At 28.8% G+C, this 18,876-nt stretch overlaps 2 protein-coding genes across 5 annotated transcripts; one reads left to right on the top strand and one right to left on the bottom strand.

Annotated features, from left to right (window-relative positions):
* The first annotated feature begins 571 nt into the window (after positions 1-571).
* Positions 572-2,685, top strand: LOC108779287 (dnaJ homolog subfamily C member 4). Its single transcript, XM_018546675.1, has 4 exons — positions 572-813; positions 1,468-1,558; positions 1,753-1,907; positions 2,332-2,685. The coding sequence occupies exons 1-4, from the start codon at positions 746-748 to the stop codon at positions 2,648-2,650; spliced, it is 633 nt and encodes a 210-aa protein (XP_018402177.1). The 5' UTR covers positions 572-745; the 3' UTR covers positions 2,651-2,685.
* Positions 2,686-3,964: 1,279 nt separating this feature from the next.
* On the bottom strand, positions 3,965-16,764 carry LOC108779279 (dopamine N-acetyltransferase). 4 transcript variants are annotated; one of them, XM_018546668.1, is made up of 4 exons: positions 16,673-16,764; positions 6,936-7,203; positions 4,388-4,604; positions 3,965-4,284 (listed from the first exon to the last, which is right to left on the bottom strand). In XM_018546668.1, the coding sequence occupies exons 2-4, from the start codon at positions 7,168-7,170 to the stop codon at positions 4,086-4,088; spliced, it is 651 nt and encodes a 216-aa protein (XP_018402170.1). In that variant the 5' UTR covers positions 7,171-7,203; positions 16,673-16,764; the 3' UTR covers positions 3,965-4,085. The 4 variants fall into 4 exon arrangements, with proteins under 4 accessions (XP_018402170.1, XP_018402171.1, XP_018402172.1 ...); XM_018546669.1 differs by having other exon boundaries at positions 16,677-16,764; XM_018546670.1 differs by lacking the exon at positions 16,673-16,764 and adding an exon at positions 14,564-14,680.
* Between the last annotated feature and the right edge of the window lie 2,112 nt (positions 16,765-18,876).

The raw sequence follows: 18,876 nt of genomic DNA, 5'->3' as shown, positions 1-18,876 counted from the left end.
TAGGAGCACAATTTTTCGACTTTGCGATTTGTTCACCTTTTACATTTCTTTAATTAAAAAATAAAATAAAATTTGAATTAAATTTTACATAACACTATCTTAAAGCTTATTAAATTCTCTTTAAAATGACCTATTATTTTTTTTAATTCTACCAATAAACATTTAGTAATTACACAAAATGAACTCGATATCTCATAATAGGGGCCTCTCCTTTAATATTTAATAAAAAATATATGTATAAAACATATATATTTATTAAATAAATATTAATAAAAATAAAAAAAGAATTTTTAATAATATTAGATAACACCTTTATATTAATCTAAATACAAAATCTGAGCAATGTGTTAAGTAATGTTATTAACATTATTTAAGATTGCATTATTTTAGATGTGTGGAGAAACAGTATATTTCTCTATCTTAAATAATGCAAACTTAAATAATGTTAATAACATTAGTTAACACATCGCTCAAGAACTTATAAGCTGTTATATTCATATGGATATGCGCGTATAGATTTGAATATCCCCACTACTGGTCACGTGCATGATCGATACCTTGGTCACGTGCCCTTTTAGTTCCAATTTTGGTGCCATAGAGCCAGGTGGTGCTAAGGAGCCTGTATCATACAAATTTACAAGAAAAATGGCGACTTTCGTTTGACAGACGAGTCACCGATGTGCAAAATGCTTCTAGTTTCCAAAATGACTTATCGTTTTGTTGAGAAATATCGCGTTGATAAACAATGGCACAATTTTTACGAGTGTGCAAACCTGAAATCTGTTGTGTGGCCAGAAGTTATGGAACTCGGAGGTTAGATCTGTTTTTGTTATTATGTTACATCATAATCGTTATCAAATAATAAATTTGTTTTTTTTTAGCTAGCTACTTTTTGTACTCTATTATAATCTTTCATAAATAGTTAGTATAATGCTCTTCTCCAATTTTTTGTAATTTTATAAATTTTGATATTTTCATGAGTAAAATATATTTCGAGAAGAAAAATTGTTTATATTTTTCATTAATGTTAGTTTTTTTATGTCAGTACGTTAAAAAATGATAATTCTCTGATTATTTTATGCAGGTTCTCTTTTTTCATTAATTATAACTACAAATTATTTTTTTGTATAATTTAAATTATAGTAGAGAATAGTTTGTCATTCAAAGTTAACATTATGTATTCTTTTTATGTAGATATTTAAAAAATTTGGGATAAAAAGAAAATAAGATTGACTCTTTTTCTCGGAAAATATATTCTATGCATGAAAAAACACAAATTTACAAAATTACAGGGAAATCCAAAGGAAAGAACATAATACTATATATTTATCCACAATCTTCTCTCTTTCCCTTCCCTTTAATATAAGAGATGGAAATATATACTTATTTTATTCTGAGTGCAGAAAGTGTCAGCCTGCTAAAAGAAACAAATTTAATTTTTGCCAATGTAGCGCGTTCCTTTTAAAGGTACCAGCAGAATCATTATGAAATTTTAAATGTTTCACCTGATGCGTCGCAGAAAGAGATTAGACAAGCTTTTATAAAATTATCAAAACAAGTATGTAATCATCTAAATACAAGAAGTATGTAATGCTTTAGATAATAATTTGTATTAGGAGAAATCATAAATTTTTAATTTGGATAATATTACAAATATGAACAACTTATTTTTTTCTGAATATTGTTTATTTTTTTCTGTTTTCACTAGTTTATATTTTTTAATCATACTAATTGTACATTTATTTTTGCTAGTTGCATCCAGATACTAGTGGTAAACAAGGTCATGCTGATTTTGTAAGGTTGAACGAGGCATACATGATCCTAGGCAAAGAAAATACAAGGCGCCTATATGATTTTGATTTGAAGTATAAGTTTAACCCGTCTCACATATATAATTCACAAAACATGTAAGTTAATATAATATTGATTTTATTTAAAAATACTACTAATGCAATATGGAATTAAGTCATATTTTTAGAATTCTTGCTTTTGCAATTCCAAATTTGTTTTGTGAATATCTGTAGAAAACTCATCACATTATTTAAAACAAATATAATATAATCAGTGAATATGCTTTTTTGATGTAATGCTGAAATTGTATTATTTTCATTTCCATTCTCTCTTGCTCTCTCTCCGTGCATAAAACAGTTCTTCAAGGGACTAAAAATGTCCAGAGAGAAGTTCTGTTGTATGGAGTGTTATATTTTTGTAAACAGATTAAAATAAAGTGACTATATTTTTATAATTGATTCTATATTCCATGTATAAATGCAATAAATATGTAATAGTGAGCAAAAAATTTAATACAAGTAACATAATACATTGTTTCAGGCAATATAGCAGTCAATGGGAATATGAAGTACGTACAGCAGGAGGACCGTGGCCACCACCTCCACAACAACCGAATACCAACTTTGGCCTCCTAATAGCTCTTGGGTGTATTGGATTAGGGTTGCTACAACTTATCTTCATATTTTATTCTATTAAAGTGAGAAAGATAGTAGCTTTGCGGAATGCTCTAATAGAACACAAATACCAACAAATTCGAGAATCGGTACATATTAAAGCCGATAAGTTTTCTATAAAAGATCTTAATTCCGAAGAGGATTTTAAAGAGTACCTGACTGAAGACAGTAGTAGTGAATGTTAGCAAAAATTTTATTAGAAATTAAAAAAATGGTAGTTAGAGACATAGTGTTTTCCTCGATTTCCTTTTCTTTCCTGTTTTACTAAAAATATATCCTATTATTATATGATTTTTATATAAAAATGGCTTTATATATTTATATTTCACGGATTCTTTTTATATAAAATTTTGTTTATCTGCTTAATAGAAAAGATTTGAAAGCATGATATATTAAATCTATAAAACAAAATCCAAAATGTTCTTTAATATACCTCAATTATAAAAAGTTTTAAATATTTTTTTTATTTTTATCTATACTTATATAAAAGGGTGAAAGCTATAGGATAAAGTGGGATAAAGAAAAAAAATTCACTTAATTATGATTTTGAGGAACAAAAGATTTTATTAGATTAATTGATCTAATAAATTTGTGAGATGAACAAATCGAATATTAATACTAAGATGATGAATTATGATCTCTACTTTTTCTTTTAACGTATCTATTTCAATAAACTATACCAATGGCCTGAAATCGACAGATTTAAAAAAGTAACGTCACTACTATGGTCACTCTTTCACAAACAGTAAAGAAAAGCTACGGTAAGAAAATTACTTTATTTAAATATTACATCGTATAAGACGATACATGTGAGAAACACAACCAATAAGAAATTGTCTTTAACAGTCGAGCTGGATCTTAGATGCTATTATAATTCCATGTGAATTTATATATTACGTATGTAATCGTTTAAACCACGCGCCGAACAATTTTTCGGTCTTGAAACGCCACTCTATGAAACTATTGCAATAATATCACAAATTAAATTATCTACCAATTTAACAATTTTGATGTTCATAGCATCTTGAATCTTAATAAAATTGAATGATATATTAAAATCTATGAATGACATATTAAATATCTGTAAATGATTTATATTGCGAAAAATATTACCTCGGCCAAGAGTCGAATTCGGATCTTTAATAGTAAAATTACTTTAACAGTAATGCATTATTTGACTTATATTTTTAATATTTTTTAGATAATAATAATAGACGAAAAAATTACATTTTACACTTATAATTTTTTAAAATTATATATATACACACATATTTCAGCGATACATATGTATTTGTTAATAATACATTTTTTGCACATGTAAATATACAGACATCTATGCTATCTCAATCCCAATCATTTCTTAAAGCAATTATTGTATTTACAATAATTTAATATTACATTTAGATGTAACTTAGATATGTATATTTTTTACACATAAATTGTACAGTAAATTATAAAGTATATTTTATTCATTATTTTTTACAACTAAAACACTGCTATACATTTTTAATAATCAACGTAATATAATATAATATATTGCTATTTTGTTATTCTTTACACAAACTTTTGTCCATTCCAGATGTACTTCTCTCTTTAATTCCATATCTTTTAATTTTATTTTTACAATTTCTTTACATATGTGACAGCCGCTACGTGTGGTGGTGCAGGTGAAAAGATTGGTTTTCCGTCCTCATCCACGTAATCCTTATAATTAATTTTATATATCTGATCGTAACCAAGTCGTTCGCACATCTTAGTGGTAAAAATGGACGTACAATCTGCCCTGAGGTAATGAAATCCTTGTTCCTTTGCCATTTCCCTGCAATTTATAAGTTGATCAAGAAAATATCTTTCGCTCTCTTAAACGCATCTCTCATTTCGATCGATCTTTAAATATATCGCAAAAGCAAGATAATATTTACGATGTTTTTTCCATCAGAGTCGTCCCGACACCTCTTCCTCTCCAATTTGTGTCCACCGAAATTATTCTGACCTCCATAATTTTGGAGTCTGGAAATCGTTCACCCATGTTTACACTTTTATCCAGATGATGCAATAATCTCAGTATCTTCTTAAATTTCGGATTTTTACACGAACGTATATATTCCGGTTCTTCATTTGATGAAAGACCCATTTTGCCTGTAAAAAGTAAATCCATGTTAATCTACAACTACGTGAATAATTTATATTAAAATGTTTTTAATAATTAATGTTTAGGTATAACATATCCCTAAAAAAAATTAACATTATAATACACACACACACAAAATTTTTTAAATAAATTACAAGAGAATGGCTCTCGTCAAGAAAATCAACTCTTGTTAAGGAAATTATATCCTCTGATGCCTTTTTAAGGAGCTACTTTTTCGATTGCGTGATAACTCACAACAATAATTCATGTTCTTTAATTTGGTTGTGTAAAAAGATACCTTACAGTCAATCCAAACAGAGCTCCTTAAAAATGTATCAGAGGAGTGGGAGACCACCAGGTTCCTCAATAAATGCTTTTATTTTTGTTCAGCTCTATTATCTTTTAGTTTCTCTTAAAAGTCCTGAAATATCTTGTATAAATTTTAATATGTAGTTATTAAATTAAATAAGTCGATAAAATAAGACACGCACAGTTCCTTTATCATTAATCATTTGCCAATCATTTATTTTTAACATTCCAAACAACAGTTTTTTTTTTCAATATTTTTTACATTTTAATATTTATCGAGGGTAATAATAATCTAGAAATTATTTTAAATATATTCTCGTGTATATAATATGGCGTGACGTATAATCCGTACGTATATAAGCATGTGTCTTGTCACAGTGCATTTTACATATTATCTTTTAACTACAGCTATATATCAATTATAACGCGGATGATAAGCCACGAATTAAGACATAACGTAGAAATAGTATATAAATTTATAACAAATATTAAAAAATTTTTCAGTATGTTAAACAATTAATTTAATAAGTATTTTTATTATAAAATTTAATTTCTTCCGTCACTACACATTTGACACAATAACTTAGATTCTTTATAAAATAATATTTCTGTTATAGGAAGGCCAATTCGAAATTACTTAAACATTTATGTGTAATAGCAATCGTGTTATCTACTAACAAAGTATCTGAATATGAAATCTTACTGTCTCACTGAATCTCACTGTCTGAATGTAAAACATGTTATAGCTGTATTTCCAGTTTTTAATGAAGGAATTATATATTTCTCGACTCTTGTATTACGTGATATTCTTCTTTTTTATGAACTTTGCAAATTAATAATTCTGCATAATAAAAGATAAAGCGAGTGATATCTAAATAGATTCAGTTAATATTTCTATGCTTACTGTTAAATTATAAATCTATCATTGCTGTATCAACAATATTTTTCATTTATAAATGTAATATTTTTGAAGATTTTGTAAATGTAATGTGTTTTTTCTTTTCTTTTTTTTATACTTATAAATATTTAATATTATTTTTTGTATTTATAAATATTTATTAGTATTATGTTAAAGAATATTATAAATTTTAGAGGATATCTCCTTTTGTGTGAGTGATTTTTCATTTTACTATTCTTGTTCCAATTTAAGCTGTTTACGTATTATTTATTCATATTGTTTATTTTAAATCGTATTTAAATGTATGATTAACTTCTTTGTAGCACCGTTAACGATTTGCATATGTATAATTTAAGAATGCGATTTTTGAATGTCGCGTAATAGTTGTTTGTGCATTTTAATGTAGATACATATTTATCAGCAAATTATGATATAATTATCTATTTCGAGTCTCAACCAGTATCGGATAATAACTCACGCGGTATTATTCGAGATCCGTAGCATTTTACGTAACATCACGGTACCGTTGTATTTCTTTAGTCTCTTCTCTTGATGTGCATTTATTTGAATACAGTTAAGATACGTTTCAAATTAACTGACAATTTTTGCATCTGCTCAAGCGAGACGACACAATCGTAAGTATTTCAAGAACATAAAGATATACATATATGTGTACATATTTTCTTTTATCTTTTATATATTAACGAATATAAATAATTTAATCTGAAGAAACATTGGTACATATATATTAACAAATATAGTTTCTTTGATTATAAATATAAGAGATTAATATTTAATAAAATATAGACAAAAAATCGATGGACAACAAATAATAATAAAATAATTTTAATTATTTTGATATTATTATCAAAATTGAAATAGCAATATTTTTACCAATTGGAAAAATTACTTTTATGTCACTTAAAATTTTTTTTCTGGAAATATGTGCTTGATTACTGTTATTGAGAATATACAATTGATTTAAATAACGTAAAACGCACGAGAAACAAAATTACAAACGTGATGCTAGTTCGAGATGTTTTTCAAAAGTTCGAAGAAAGAACATTGTCTTCATAAAAAAGTTTAACCGAGTATTTATAAAGTTAACAAAGAACTACTACTACAGTTTTACCATTAAGCAGAACTCCAACAATTGTGCCACTCGCAGAAACTGCCATTAGACTCAAGTTATTTTCAAATGAGGCATTGCTGCAATATTCCTCCAGTTCTGTGCAAGTACTGTCTTCACCTTCCGGAATCAATTGAATGTTCTGATTTAGCGGCTCGTCTCTGAAGAAAAACCTCCTCAAGAATTTCAGCACTCTCAGTTTGTCATTCTTAGTAATTATCTCGATATGATAATCCATACTGTTACTCGACCCGTCAGCCAAATCGGCCAACTGAAATAAAAACGTTATGAAAATGAGAATACAAAAATTATATGGCATTATAAGAAAAGATTATAACACTATAATACAATTTTATATTTAGAAATTGAATGCTTTTAGGAAAAAATTAAAAGCATTATAATACTAGGCTTATTAATTAATATTTTACAATAAAATGATTAAGAAAAAAGATATTTGAAGGATTATTTGATATATTATTGATTTAGAACGCTATTATTTAATGATTGATGTATATCTTATTTAGACCTAATATATACCTTGGGGTGTACATACATAGTTAACCGGTACATGAGACACGCGTCATGCAATTTCTGTACAATAGGAAATGTAAATTCAGCGCAATTTGCGCGGAACGCTGCAACACGATCCTCGAGTCGAGGATTCAGAGGAAACTTTTATATACGTAGGAATGATTAATGATGCATCAGCTTATTACACCGTACGTTACGTGGACATGCGTGAGACAGTCTCATTTATTCAATGCGTTCTATGGCGATCGACCATTGTGCGGTCAACGTCGTCCAACGCTAATCTGTCATTGATCCACTTCCAAGCAGTGATTTGTAAGAATTGATAAGACCGCCTGCGCGTGCGGATGCAATGTGCGTTTCCAGCAAACAAATTGACTTGATTTGTTATTTATCATCATTTTGACATCGAAATGAGGTGGAACACGTCATTTTGTCATCAAAATGACGACAAATAACGGCAACTTGTTCGTTGGGTCTGACACGATTTGCAAACGACATAGATATACGTACATATATAAAATAACATGAAATTAAAAATTCTCTGAAAAATGTTTCGAAATTTTTTTTATTTGCAATAAATCTTTTTTTTTAATTTTTTTTTAATTTTTTAAAATTTTTTCTATTATTGAACGGATGTGTTTTGAGACGGTTACTTTGCTACTATGTGATATCGTGACGTGTTATTTAGAACGTAAGGAAACCTTGCGGAATGCAAAACTCCTTTGCCTTGAATGTTACACCGTTATTGTTCATCCGTTGTATAATTTAAAATGTCCTTCCTCTGATAAGTCATTTAATAATCATTTGCTAAATTATAATTTAAAATAATCGCTTAATTGCTTAATGCGCCGATAAAAATTTGTCGCAATTAAAGGAGCCACTCTCTGAATATTACGCGTCATTACGTTTGCAAAAGGATATAATTGTGTAAGACGCGTTGTCATCGTTCGAGTTACGTCATGTCAAAGGGAGCGTGTCATTACTTACATTAAAAGTTCGCTTACGGTTTCTTTCAGCGTAATTAATAATCTGCATAATAATTTCTGACATCCTACAATTATTGCGAGAAAATGATTAGATCACTATAAAGCACTTTTACGCGAATATCATCACCAATGTAAGGAACAAAACTCATTTTATCCCTTAGAGAAGTATTATTTAGGAAGAGTATCACACTCGATCAAAAATTGAAAGCGGTATAATTTTTGACAGATACACGACTCTCTTTCGGGCGCCAACTAACAAATTGATTGTCTTGACCCGAGACACAACCGTATAATCTTTTGATTACGCTTAAACATTTCGACTAAAGCACATGTAATAAAAATCTCCTTATTTATTTCATAAAATAAAATAGCGATATTCTAAGAAAAAACTTATGAATGCATAATATACGATAAAAATAATAAAAAAAAAACTAATAAATAAGGATTATAAACCAAAATAATTTTACTTGATCTCTCGATACATTCTTACACAAAATAATATCCACATGGTATAAAATATTTGTACGAATAATTTTTTAAAATATTTTACATTTTAAAGTATTGCAATATTTTTTAAATATTTTACAAAAATATTTTAAAAATATTGTACAAATATTATAAAAAAGAGAATATTAAAAAAATTTTCATTTCCTGAATATATTTATATTTTAGAAAGATTGTATGAAAAATTTCTAAAATTTTTCATATTGTATAGGATCGTTTATTTATTCAATCGAATTCAAGAAATGTGTCTATCTTTACAGTCATAAAAGCAGAGCTTCAATAACTATAGTTATATCTTCCAATTCTGAAGTGGAATGTTTAACATATTATATCAAACGCATCAAGTATTAATTTAGTATTTAAAGTGTCAGAGAATATACGCGGATTTCAATTTTTATTTCAACTTATTCGTTTAACTTCTTACCGAATATCTCGTAATCTTCGGTGCATCTTTCACGAAATTGGTGGTGGTCTTGTCGCTGTCGATGCGAATTGCATTAACCCGATTTGATGCACGTACGTTCTCCATGATGAACGATAAGATCCGCGAGCTTTACCGCACTTGAGAGGCAAATATACAAGTTGTAACTGTGGAAGCAACTTCTCCAAGTGCTTAACAACGTGATGCTCGATTGTTGTCGACGAGGTAGTAATCTAACACTGCGCATTGTAATAGAACGCCGACAGTCTTATATACGCTCCGTAAGAGCAACAGGCATTCTTGCAGGTTCAGGGACAAATAGATATAGTTTAGGATACTTAGGATCGGTGACGCCCCCGTTTTTAATATCGTAGGATATCTATATAATCAGCCTTGGATCGATCCGCAATCATCACATAATTATACATATCATATAATTGTATAATAATTGTCGCATGATAATATATCATATAATTGTATAATTTTATAGCGATTTGTTGTGATAAACTGAACTTTATTTTTTATTAAGTTTTCCAGTGAGGAGAATTAGATTATCAGAGAAGACCCATGCTAAGGAAAACACAGTTAGTTGAAATAGAAAATAGTAAATACATATTTTTAGTATAGGGAAATAGTTGAAGTAGATTCAATAGAAATATTTATTTACAGAATGCCTCTATTTCAAATAAATATTTTGTAGTAATACAAAAAAGGTAAATAATACTACTATTAGTATTTAATATATTAACATTTATTTTCTTCTTAATATTCTTATAATATTAAAAAATAATTAACAATTGTGTGATATTAAAAGCGATAAGAGTCAACAAATAAGAAACATTCGAAAATCATATTATGATAAACATTAATAAATACTAAATAATAAATTTAATAGAGCTAACAAAAATATACATATTTACTTTTACATGTTTCGGCTTTAATATCATACAATTATTATTTTTAAATTAAGATAATTATTTGTCATTTCGATATTTCATGATTGAACAGAATACTTTTATTTTCTATTTTCAATTTACTATTTTCTATTTCTTAACATAAAATAAAAAATAGTATAAATAAAATAAAAAACAGTATAGTTTTTATAGATACACACACAGAGTTCACATGATACCCGTCACGAAATATATATATAAATTCACAAAAAAATATTATTATAGGCACGAAAAACCGCCTTGACCGCATGACGTTTTTACTCATGTTTAATTTAAGCAGTCTATTTTCACTTAAAAGTGCTCATAAAGTTTTATCAAGACTTTTATGACTTAGGGAATAATAACAATTTCATTTTATCACGAGTCTAGTTCGTGATATATAGGTACAGAATTCTGACGGTTTACTATTAAAAAGCAAAGTGTGCAATGTATAACTGTGTACGTTGCATACAAAAATCAAAAATAATTTCTATTCGACACCGTCGATTGTCGTGAGTATCGTAATGCATTAATTAACAAGAAATAATAATATGCGTCCATATATTTCACCACTCGACGTACTACTTAATTCACGTAGGACATTAACTGACATCGAAAAGTGATTGAATTCAAATTATTATTTGTATAGGTGGCAAATAGATTTAATCGATGCTCGACTCGTCAATTTTTTCTGGTAGATAGGTTCATGTTTTTCCGTTCTTATGTTACAAGTAAATTGAAAATTAATGTTACTTTATTACGCAATTTAAAATTTTTAATTCTAATAATCGAATACATCAATTATTTTTCTCAAAGTTTCATATTTGTAATTGAGAACCAGATTTTTAATCAGAATTGTATTTGGAGTTTGAGAAAACCAATTCATTAATTAATGACATTTTGAATTTGCAAAAACGTTTTGGAAAAGCACATCTGATAAAATACATAATAATACATGATAAACTATAATAATAGTGATTGGATGTCATGATAATTGTGAATAAACGCATTTTATAATTAATGAATATAATGCACTTTTTAAATACAACTTTAATTTTTAATATACCCAGTTTCTTTCAGAGAGAATTGCTGATGACGTTCTTGTGCCACTGGCATATCTCTTATCAGTATGTTCATTTATATAGTGTTATATGCTGATGTTGTTTATGCCCTTATACGAGCAATTGTGCTATGGAGAACGGAACATGCCAAAGACAACGACAGTCCACTCGATCTATCTGCTCGAAGGTCACCAATAATCGTACAATCATATCTAGAATCGAACATGATATCTTGAAGACTGTCACAGTAAAAATCATGTAGTTCAAAAGGTTAAATATATGTATGACTTTCCCTTCTTATTATATATATGTATATATATATAAAATCATAATGTAAAAATATGCAGTAATATCTACTTGTTCGCATTACTCGTCAAAGGTGAGTAACGTGATCATTTTCTAATCTACAAAATCAATTTTTCCGCAATAAAAAATCGATAAAATATCGTTTATTAGCTTTTATGATTGTCGGCCGGTTAAATACACGGTTCGTTTTCGTTGCGAATAATCTTTTAGCAAGTTAATACTACTCAGCGACTCAATGATTTAAATAGCATAGAGATACAGCAAGAATTACGAGGCATCTTCATGGCCGTATATGTTCTCCTACCGTGTATCCTTTGATCGTGACACTCGATAAGTTAGACAATCGATAAACGATCGACAATGAAACTTAACGGCCTCAATAAAGTAATTTCTCAAGCATTCCTCGCAGCCTTTCAAATTGGATGCGGTAGCAAATCCTGAATGAATATTATGTTATAGCTAGGTTTCCGCGTTTGATCGGAAAAGAGAACAGAACAGGTGATAATGAGGTTTTGTGAAGAGTTACTCAACAGGAGCCTTTAGAAGATTTATATTAGACAGATAAAAAGGCTGTCCTTGAAACACAGATTGAATTGCATAAATCTATCGCCTTGAATATGTCTGTTGTTAGTGAACTGATTCAAATTTTTGTTGTCTCAAACAATTTTATGCAAGCAGGATATAATAAATCATTACATTTTTATAATTTGTGCAAATATCATTTATGTTAAAAATCGTTATATATATATATATATATCCATACATTAAATATTTCAATAATACATTAATTATAAAATTAAGAAAACAAGAAAATGGATAACACAAAAAATTATGTATATGATATTTGCCAGAAAATATTGCAATAAAAAAAAGTATCAAACAATAAAAATATTATTAGAATATGAAGAATAAAAAAAGAGGATAAAACAGTAATATTAAATATCGTTTATAAAAATAACATAATTAATTTTTTCAAGTTGTAAATTAAATCAAATTGAGCTTTGATAAAAAAAAGTGTAGGTATTTTTGGAATAAAAATAAAAATGTTCTTTTTTTACATTTTAATTGGACAATCACTAATAATTTGGGAAGATCGACTTTACGATGTCGATTCGATGTGCGATTACGAATATGATTTCCCATACAACATAGAGATCTTCAAGGAACATCCTAAAGACACCTAGAGGATATCTCCGTGTCCTCTGAATGTCCTGATATTTGACGTTTCCAGAATATGTCTTGAATAGAATATGCTGTATGAATTATTGGAGCACCTTCGGCGCTTAATAAAAAATAGTTCCATCATGTCGCAGACTATGTCACTGCAATCGTAATCTATTAAGATAAGATAAAATAGTTTTAACGACCGATGGAGGCCTTGAGTGAATGGTCAATCAAAGCGAATTGCTATCGTTTACTATTAAATGTATGTACATAATATATATATCGTTCATTATGCACATATAATTCTTCGACCAAAACGAGAGCGCTTTCTGACGCACTTTCAATAGTATAATTCCTATTACTTATAATAAAAGTGCGCATATGCTCATATAGTAGGGGAACATTGAATCGTACCAACATATGGAATTTCATCCTATTTATCCTATTGAAGGAATTTAATTCCTCGTACATCCGATTACAGGATCCTATATTAATTCAAATTTGCAACTATCTTCAAAAAGACAATAAATTTAAATTATTAACAAAAGATTGTTTAAATTATTTGAGAAATACAATACGTCTTTATACTGGATTTTTCATCCTCTGATAAACCAAAATTTACAAGTTGTGTATATTCAAATTAAAATTGTATTATATTGAATGTGTCGACACACAGACCAGTTGTCCTCGAAGTAACTATGTAACACGATCCTTTGTAAAGCTTAATTCACGCTTTAAAACTGGAAGATCATAATGAATCAATTATTTTAATGATTTTATTTATTTACAAGATCATTTTAATCATCAATTTGCCAACCATATTAATTTCTTAATATCGTTTTAATTAAGATTGATAAGTTAATTAAAATTGCTTAATCCGATTTTAATAGTTTAGTCACTAAAACATTATAATGACTCAAGAGCAAACTGTCTGTTTTCTAAGACATTATTTAAGTTAGAACTTGTTAGAATTAATTCGAGAGCTAATATTGACATCAGGTTGCACGCATGCTGCAGGAATTAAACTGTTTACTAGACAGGCCGATGCGACAATGTAAAAGCGCGTAAATATGAAGGAAAAAAAATGTTACAACAATTGCGTGTTTTTAAAATAAATCTATTGTTCGTACTATATTTAGTCGTGGAAAATAAATAAAAAATCAAGTTTTGTTATTTTATCGATTCTTCTCGATTTTTATCTCAAATAAATCTATTTGACGTTGCAGAGAGAGATAATGATAAAAACATTTTATTTATACTCCACTGCTTCATTAAATTCTTTTATCAAATAAATTCACCTGAAATATTTAATGTGAAATACATTTCTATTATTATATTATTCTACATTTGTTTCTCAAAATTTTGATCATATAAAAATATACGTACATAAATATACAAAATATTTGATAAGCTTATTGTGTTTTATATGCATCGAATTAAAAGTAATTTAGAATTACTTTTAGCGTCGTATGTTTAGAACAAACTCGTTTATTAAAGATAATTGAAATGTAGAAAGAAATGTATGTAAAAGTTAAATTAATACGTACTTAATATTTATATTCCCGTCGTTCGAGGCATCGAAGCGTGAACAGTCACGTGACGCGGACGAAAATTTGTCCAAATGAAGCGCCGTAATTAGCGCATTATTTGCATTCATCACGTATAACACGCGATCTGCACGCGAGTATGTATTACGTTGCATCAGAACGAGATATGCCATACCTACCTGACTACACGCCTCGTGCTCGGCTTCGTTCCGCTTCTGTTGCTGTAGAGTAACGCTTTTTATCCGCGTTAATGTGCGTACACACGCAAATACAGATGCGGTATCCTGATCAGTAAAACGATTTATCACACGACAGATCCATACACCAGTCGATCCATACACGAAAATGATTCATCCAATGTAACGGCGACGAATGCGGACGAAGTGACAGTCGCGCACGAGTTTAACGGTGCATCCCATTCGAATGTTATTATCAGTGAGAACTATATATATATTATCGGCAATTATGGTCGTTATCGATGTTTAGGTTAATAACCTAACCTTTGTTTAGCAGTTTCTATTTGAATGTGTAATACGTTATTGTTCTACATGGCATTAACATTTTACGTTACGCATATTTTATTGCATAATCACTGACCAGGACGACAATATCTGGCTCAGGTCTACTGAGCTGCTTTTCGTCTAAGAATTCATCAATTAGTTCTGAATATATTCTTCTATATTAAAAATTCTGTGGCGTATTTTCTTACTATTACTATTTCATACTTAGAGAAATATGCTAAAATTAATTTCTAAAAAAAGATTGATCGGTATGTTATGTTGGTATAGAGTTGTAGGTGATAGAGAACAGTATAAGTCACCTTTTGTATTATATTTCCGGTATTCGCAATCGTAGCACGTGCAGTGCTCAATTGATCGTTAATGTGTAGAAATTGAATCTGATTGAGTCTCACTTGAATGGATAATTTAGCAGCAATATTCGCATTATTGTCAAGATTTATTTAATCACGACGTTTGATCATCGAACACTTGTAAGAAGTACATTGTTACTTCAAGACAGTTTTTGAAAGAAGTTAAACTAGAAATTTGTGCACCTAAAATTTGCGGATCAAAATACTACAGGAAGGAAATTCTCAAAAAAATAAATTACAAAAATATTTGTCGTTTGTCCTTCTAACCAGTAGTTTTTGAGTTATATAAGTTTAAATACTGGCTAATTATAAATAACAGTTAAACGATAATCTGTGAGTCATGCATTGATAGTTTAGTGAGCGCATAAAATGCGCGATTACTAACACAATCGAAACGTGATTCACGGACAAATAGTCGTTTATTTATGTATCACTATAATCTATAATTGGCCAATTTTACATCATTATATCTCAAAGTTATTGCTTGGAACGACAATTGCAACTATTTTTATAATTTAATTTTTCAAGAGGATTTTTTTGTTACAATATTTAATTTTTTAATCTATTCGGTTTTGCTTTTAAAATACAATTTTCATTACATAAATGGTTTAAAATAACTATTGCTATAGTATATTTTCAGATTGTGATTTCGTCTTGATTCAACGCTTCGTGCAGCACATAGGAATTCGGCAGAGGTTATTATTGGCATGGATGCGCCGCAATATGCAAAGTGTCTCTTGCTATCTACATTTAGACTGTTCAGCGCAGTTACACAGAAATTAATATTTATAATGTAAATTTAAGCTATAAACATTTTTTAAGTTTAAAATTAAGAAACAAGCTAATACCAGTCATTTTTTTAAATTATATTTTTTTAAAATTAATATTACATTTTATGAAAAAAATATTACGTTTATAATTTATACATATTAATGATAATTGGAATATCTAATAAATAATTTCTATCATAATGTTCAAATTAATCAAAAAGAATTATCAATTAAATGTCTTTTACATTTTAATTACACAAGGAAAATATATTATTATTAGACAAGTATTTAAGTCTTTTATTTATTTATTGTTAGATATAATTGTGCCCATTTGCGAAGATAAATCGTGATAAAATAATACAACACCTGTCATCAACTTGTCTACTCATCTGCTTGAATAACAAGTACACATTTTTGACGAAATTTATTAAGGGATACTTTTCTATTAAATGCGTACGTTTACAATTTATAAGATAATTATCTTATTAATTAGACTTAATTGAAACGTAGCTTCGTAGGATGAAGAAGAAAGCGAGTAACTACGAACGAACGAGCGTTCAACAAGATATTCGAAGTAAATTGGAACATCCCGGCGCATGCTCTCGATAAAAATCCTATCCTTATACTCTACTTATATGACTATTTACTTGCTTGGCAGTAAGACGTCCGTCGGTTTCACGTGAATTCACCGAAAGATACGTACAACGCGTGGATACTTTCTCTCCCGTTATATCCAACTGTGAACTGAATGTGAGAAGGATGATCGTAGATTATGGATCGTTACCAGTGATATATGTAATACATTCGAGCGAGTCTCCCCTGGTCTATTTTTCCATTAAATTTCATTAGGGAGCGAGATGGCTCTCAGTAATAGGGTTTCATTGATACACTTGAAACCACCGTACACGGGGATCATGCATGTGCATTAATCAACTCATTGTAGTATCGTTTGACTCAATAACCGTTCACGAGTATTTCGTAAAAATCTTATACACATTCTATCTATTTGCTTATCGACTTGTCCATGATTTCATATCGAATTCCTATATCAATGTCAAACACGCATTGTTTAAACAAATATTCGGAAACAAATTTTTTGAATGAAAATTTCACGGTAGAAATAAAATGCATTTAATCGACGTTATCTTGAATGAACCGATAAAAACGTTGTCTATAATTAATAATTGCTTGTTTGCATAGCGGATTTACAACAGTACAATTCTGATAAACGTATACGATTAGTTGTGCAATCTACTTTCGAGTAGCAACTTAAATAGGATTAAATAGAATTATTGTCGAGAGATCTCGCGATTAGTAATGCGCGAGTGAAGAGCCGTTCGTAATGCAATTAAAAGGACGTTGCCCTGTGTTTATTGTGCAAATTGACCTAATTACTTGATTTATTTTCCATCACGGATGTCATCGTCGATTGTTGCACAGCGTAAGACAGATCTACTGGTAGCATATATTTGCGCGTGTAGATAACGATATTTCCATCGCGTTATTAAAAAAAATCTGAAAAAATGTCAAAGTCCTCGCTTATGACCGTTACTGAATATTACCGGATATTTTATTTCTGGATTTTCCTGCGAGGATCTTATCTCGCACATTTTTATCGATACGCGATAATAATAAAGTAATCTATTCAGGAACGCCTTCCTGCCGTAACTCTGAATAAAACTTAGTTGATTTTTCTCTTACTTTTTTTAAAACTACATTATACACGGAGTTAAATAATGTTGCCAACTATTTATTATTATTTATTTTATTGACGTTACAGGCTTGAACATTATAGGCTATGCATGTCCAAAATAATAATAAGAAAATTCTTACGACTATTCAGAATTCACATAACGAGTGCAAAGAAGTTCATGCCATATTGCATTGATATGATCGTTTTGCATAACAGATAACAAGAGTACATAAGATTGCGATGTGACTCATTCGGTTACTTTATAATGTTAGCTTTATTGAACTATGTTATCTGATTTTTTGTTTCAACGCTGCAGATAAAAGCGCAATTTCTCACAATCGTTCTTTCCCGCCAGAGTGTATATGCATGTAAAATGTATAAATTATCATTTAAAATACTATGCGTAAACGATCAATTAAACTTTATTAATTATGCTAATGACCATAATCTCATTACTAAATTATGGTAATGAATATATTACAAATAGAAAGATATATACAACAAAAATGTCAAAATAATTATACGTAAATCCGTTAGAAACTCAATTAATGTTCAGTTATGACATGTGCAAGACATACAAACATTCCCGTCTATTAATTTAAGAAACATTAATATTGATATTTGCGCAAGAACAACGCGATACAAATATGTAAAAAATTTTATATGTGAATGCAATAGTAGAATAATTATAGTGCCTGTGATTAAGTATCTTATTGTAGGCCATCAATTATTGCTACCTAATGTTAATAAATTACTCCGGAAATTTTTATGATATAATACGTCATTTTGCGTTTACTTCTTGCGCCTTGGATTTTCTCGTGCATATTTATATCATTCAATTTTTCTATTCTCTTTTTTAATTGTAATACGTAAACGATACTTGCTTAATGTTATGTGACAGACAATTTTACATTTTATATTAAATCAACATTTTTTTTCTCGGTACTCGCAAATTTCTAATTTCGTTCGAGGGTAAAACATTTGTAGCATTTATGATAATTATGAATCGTTGAATCTATATTCAATTATGAATCGTTGAATCTATATCCAATTAGAATTAATTATCATCTTATTTGTAAATGAAAATCATACATGTCACCACTGAAAACAATTGATAAATATTGCTATCTGTTTATGTGTCGTTAGATTTCAGAATAT

Source organism: Cyphomyrmex costatus, unplaced genomic scaffold (genome assembly GCF_001594065.2).
Source record: "Cyphomyrmex costatus isolate MS0001 unplaced genomic scaffold, Ccosl1.0 scaffold57, whole genome shotgun sequence".
Classification (NCBI taxonomy): Eukaryota; Metazoa; Arthropoda; class Insecta; order Hymenoptera; family Formicidae; genus Cyphomyrmex; species Cyphomyrmex costatus.
The sequence above is the reverse complement of the archived record's forward strand: the minus strand, read 5'-3'. Positions and strand labels throughout refer to the sequence as shown.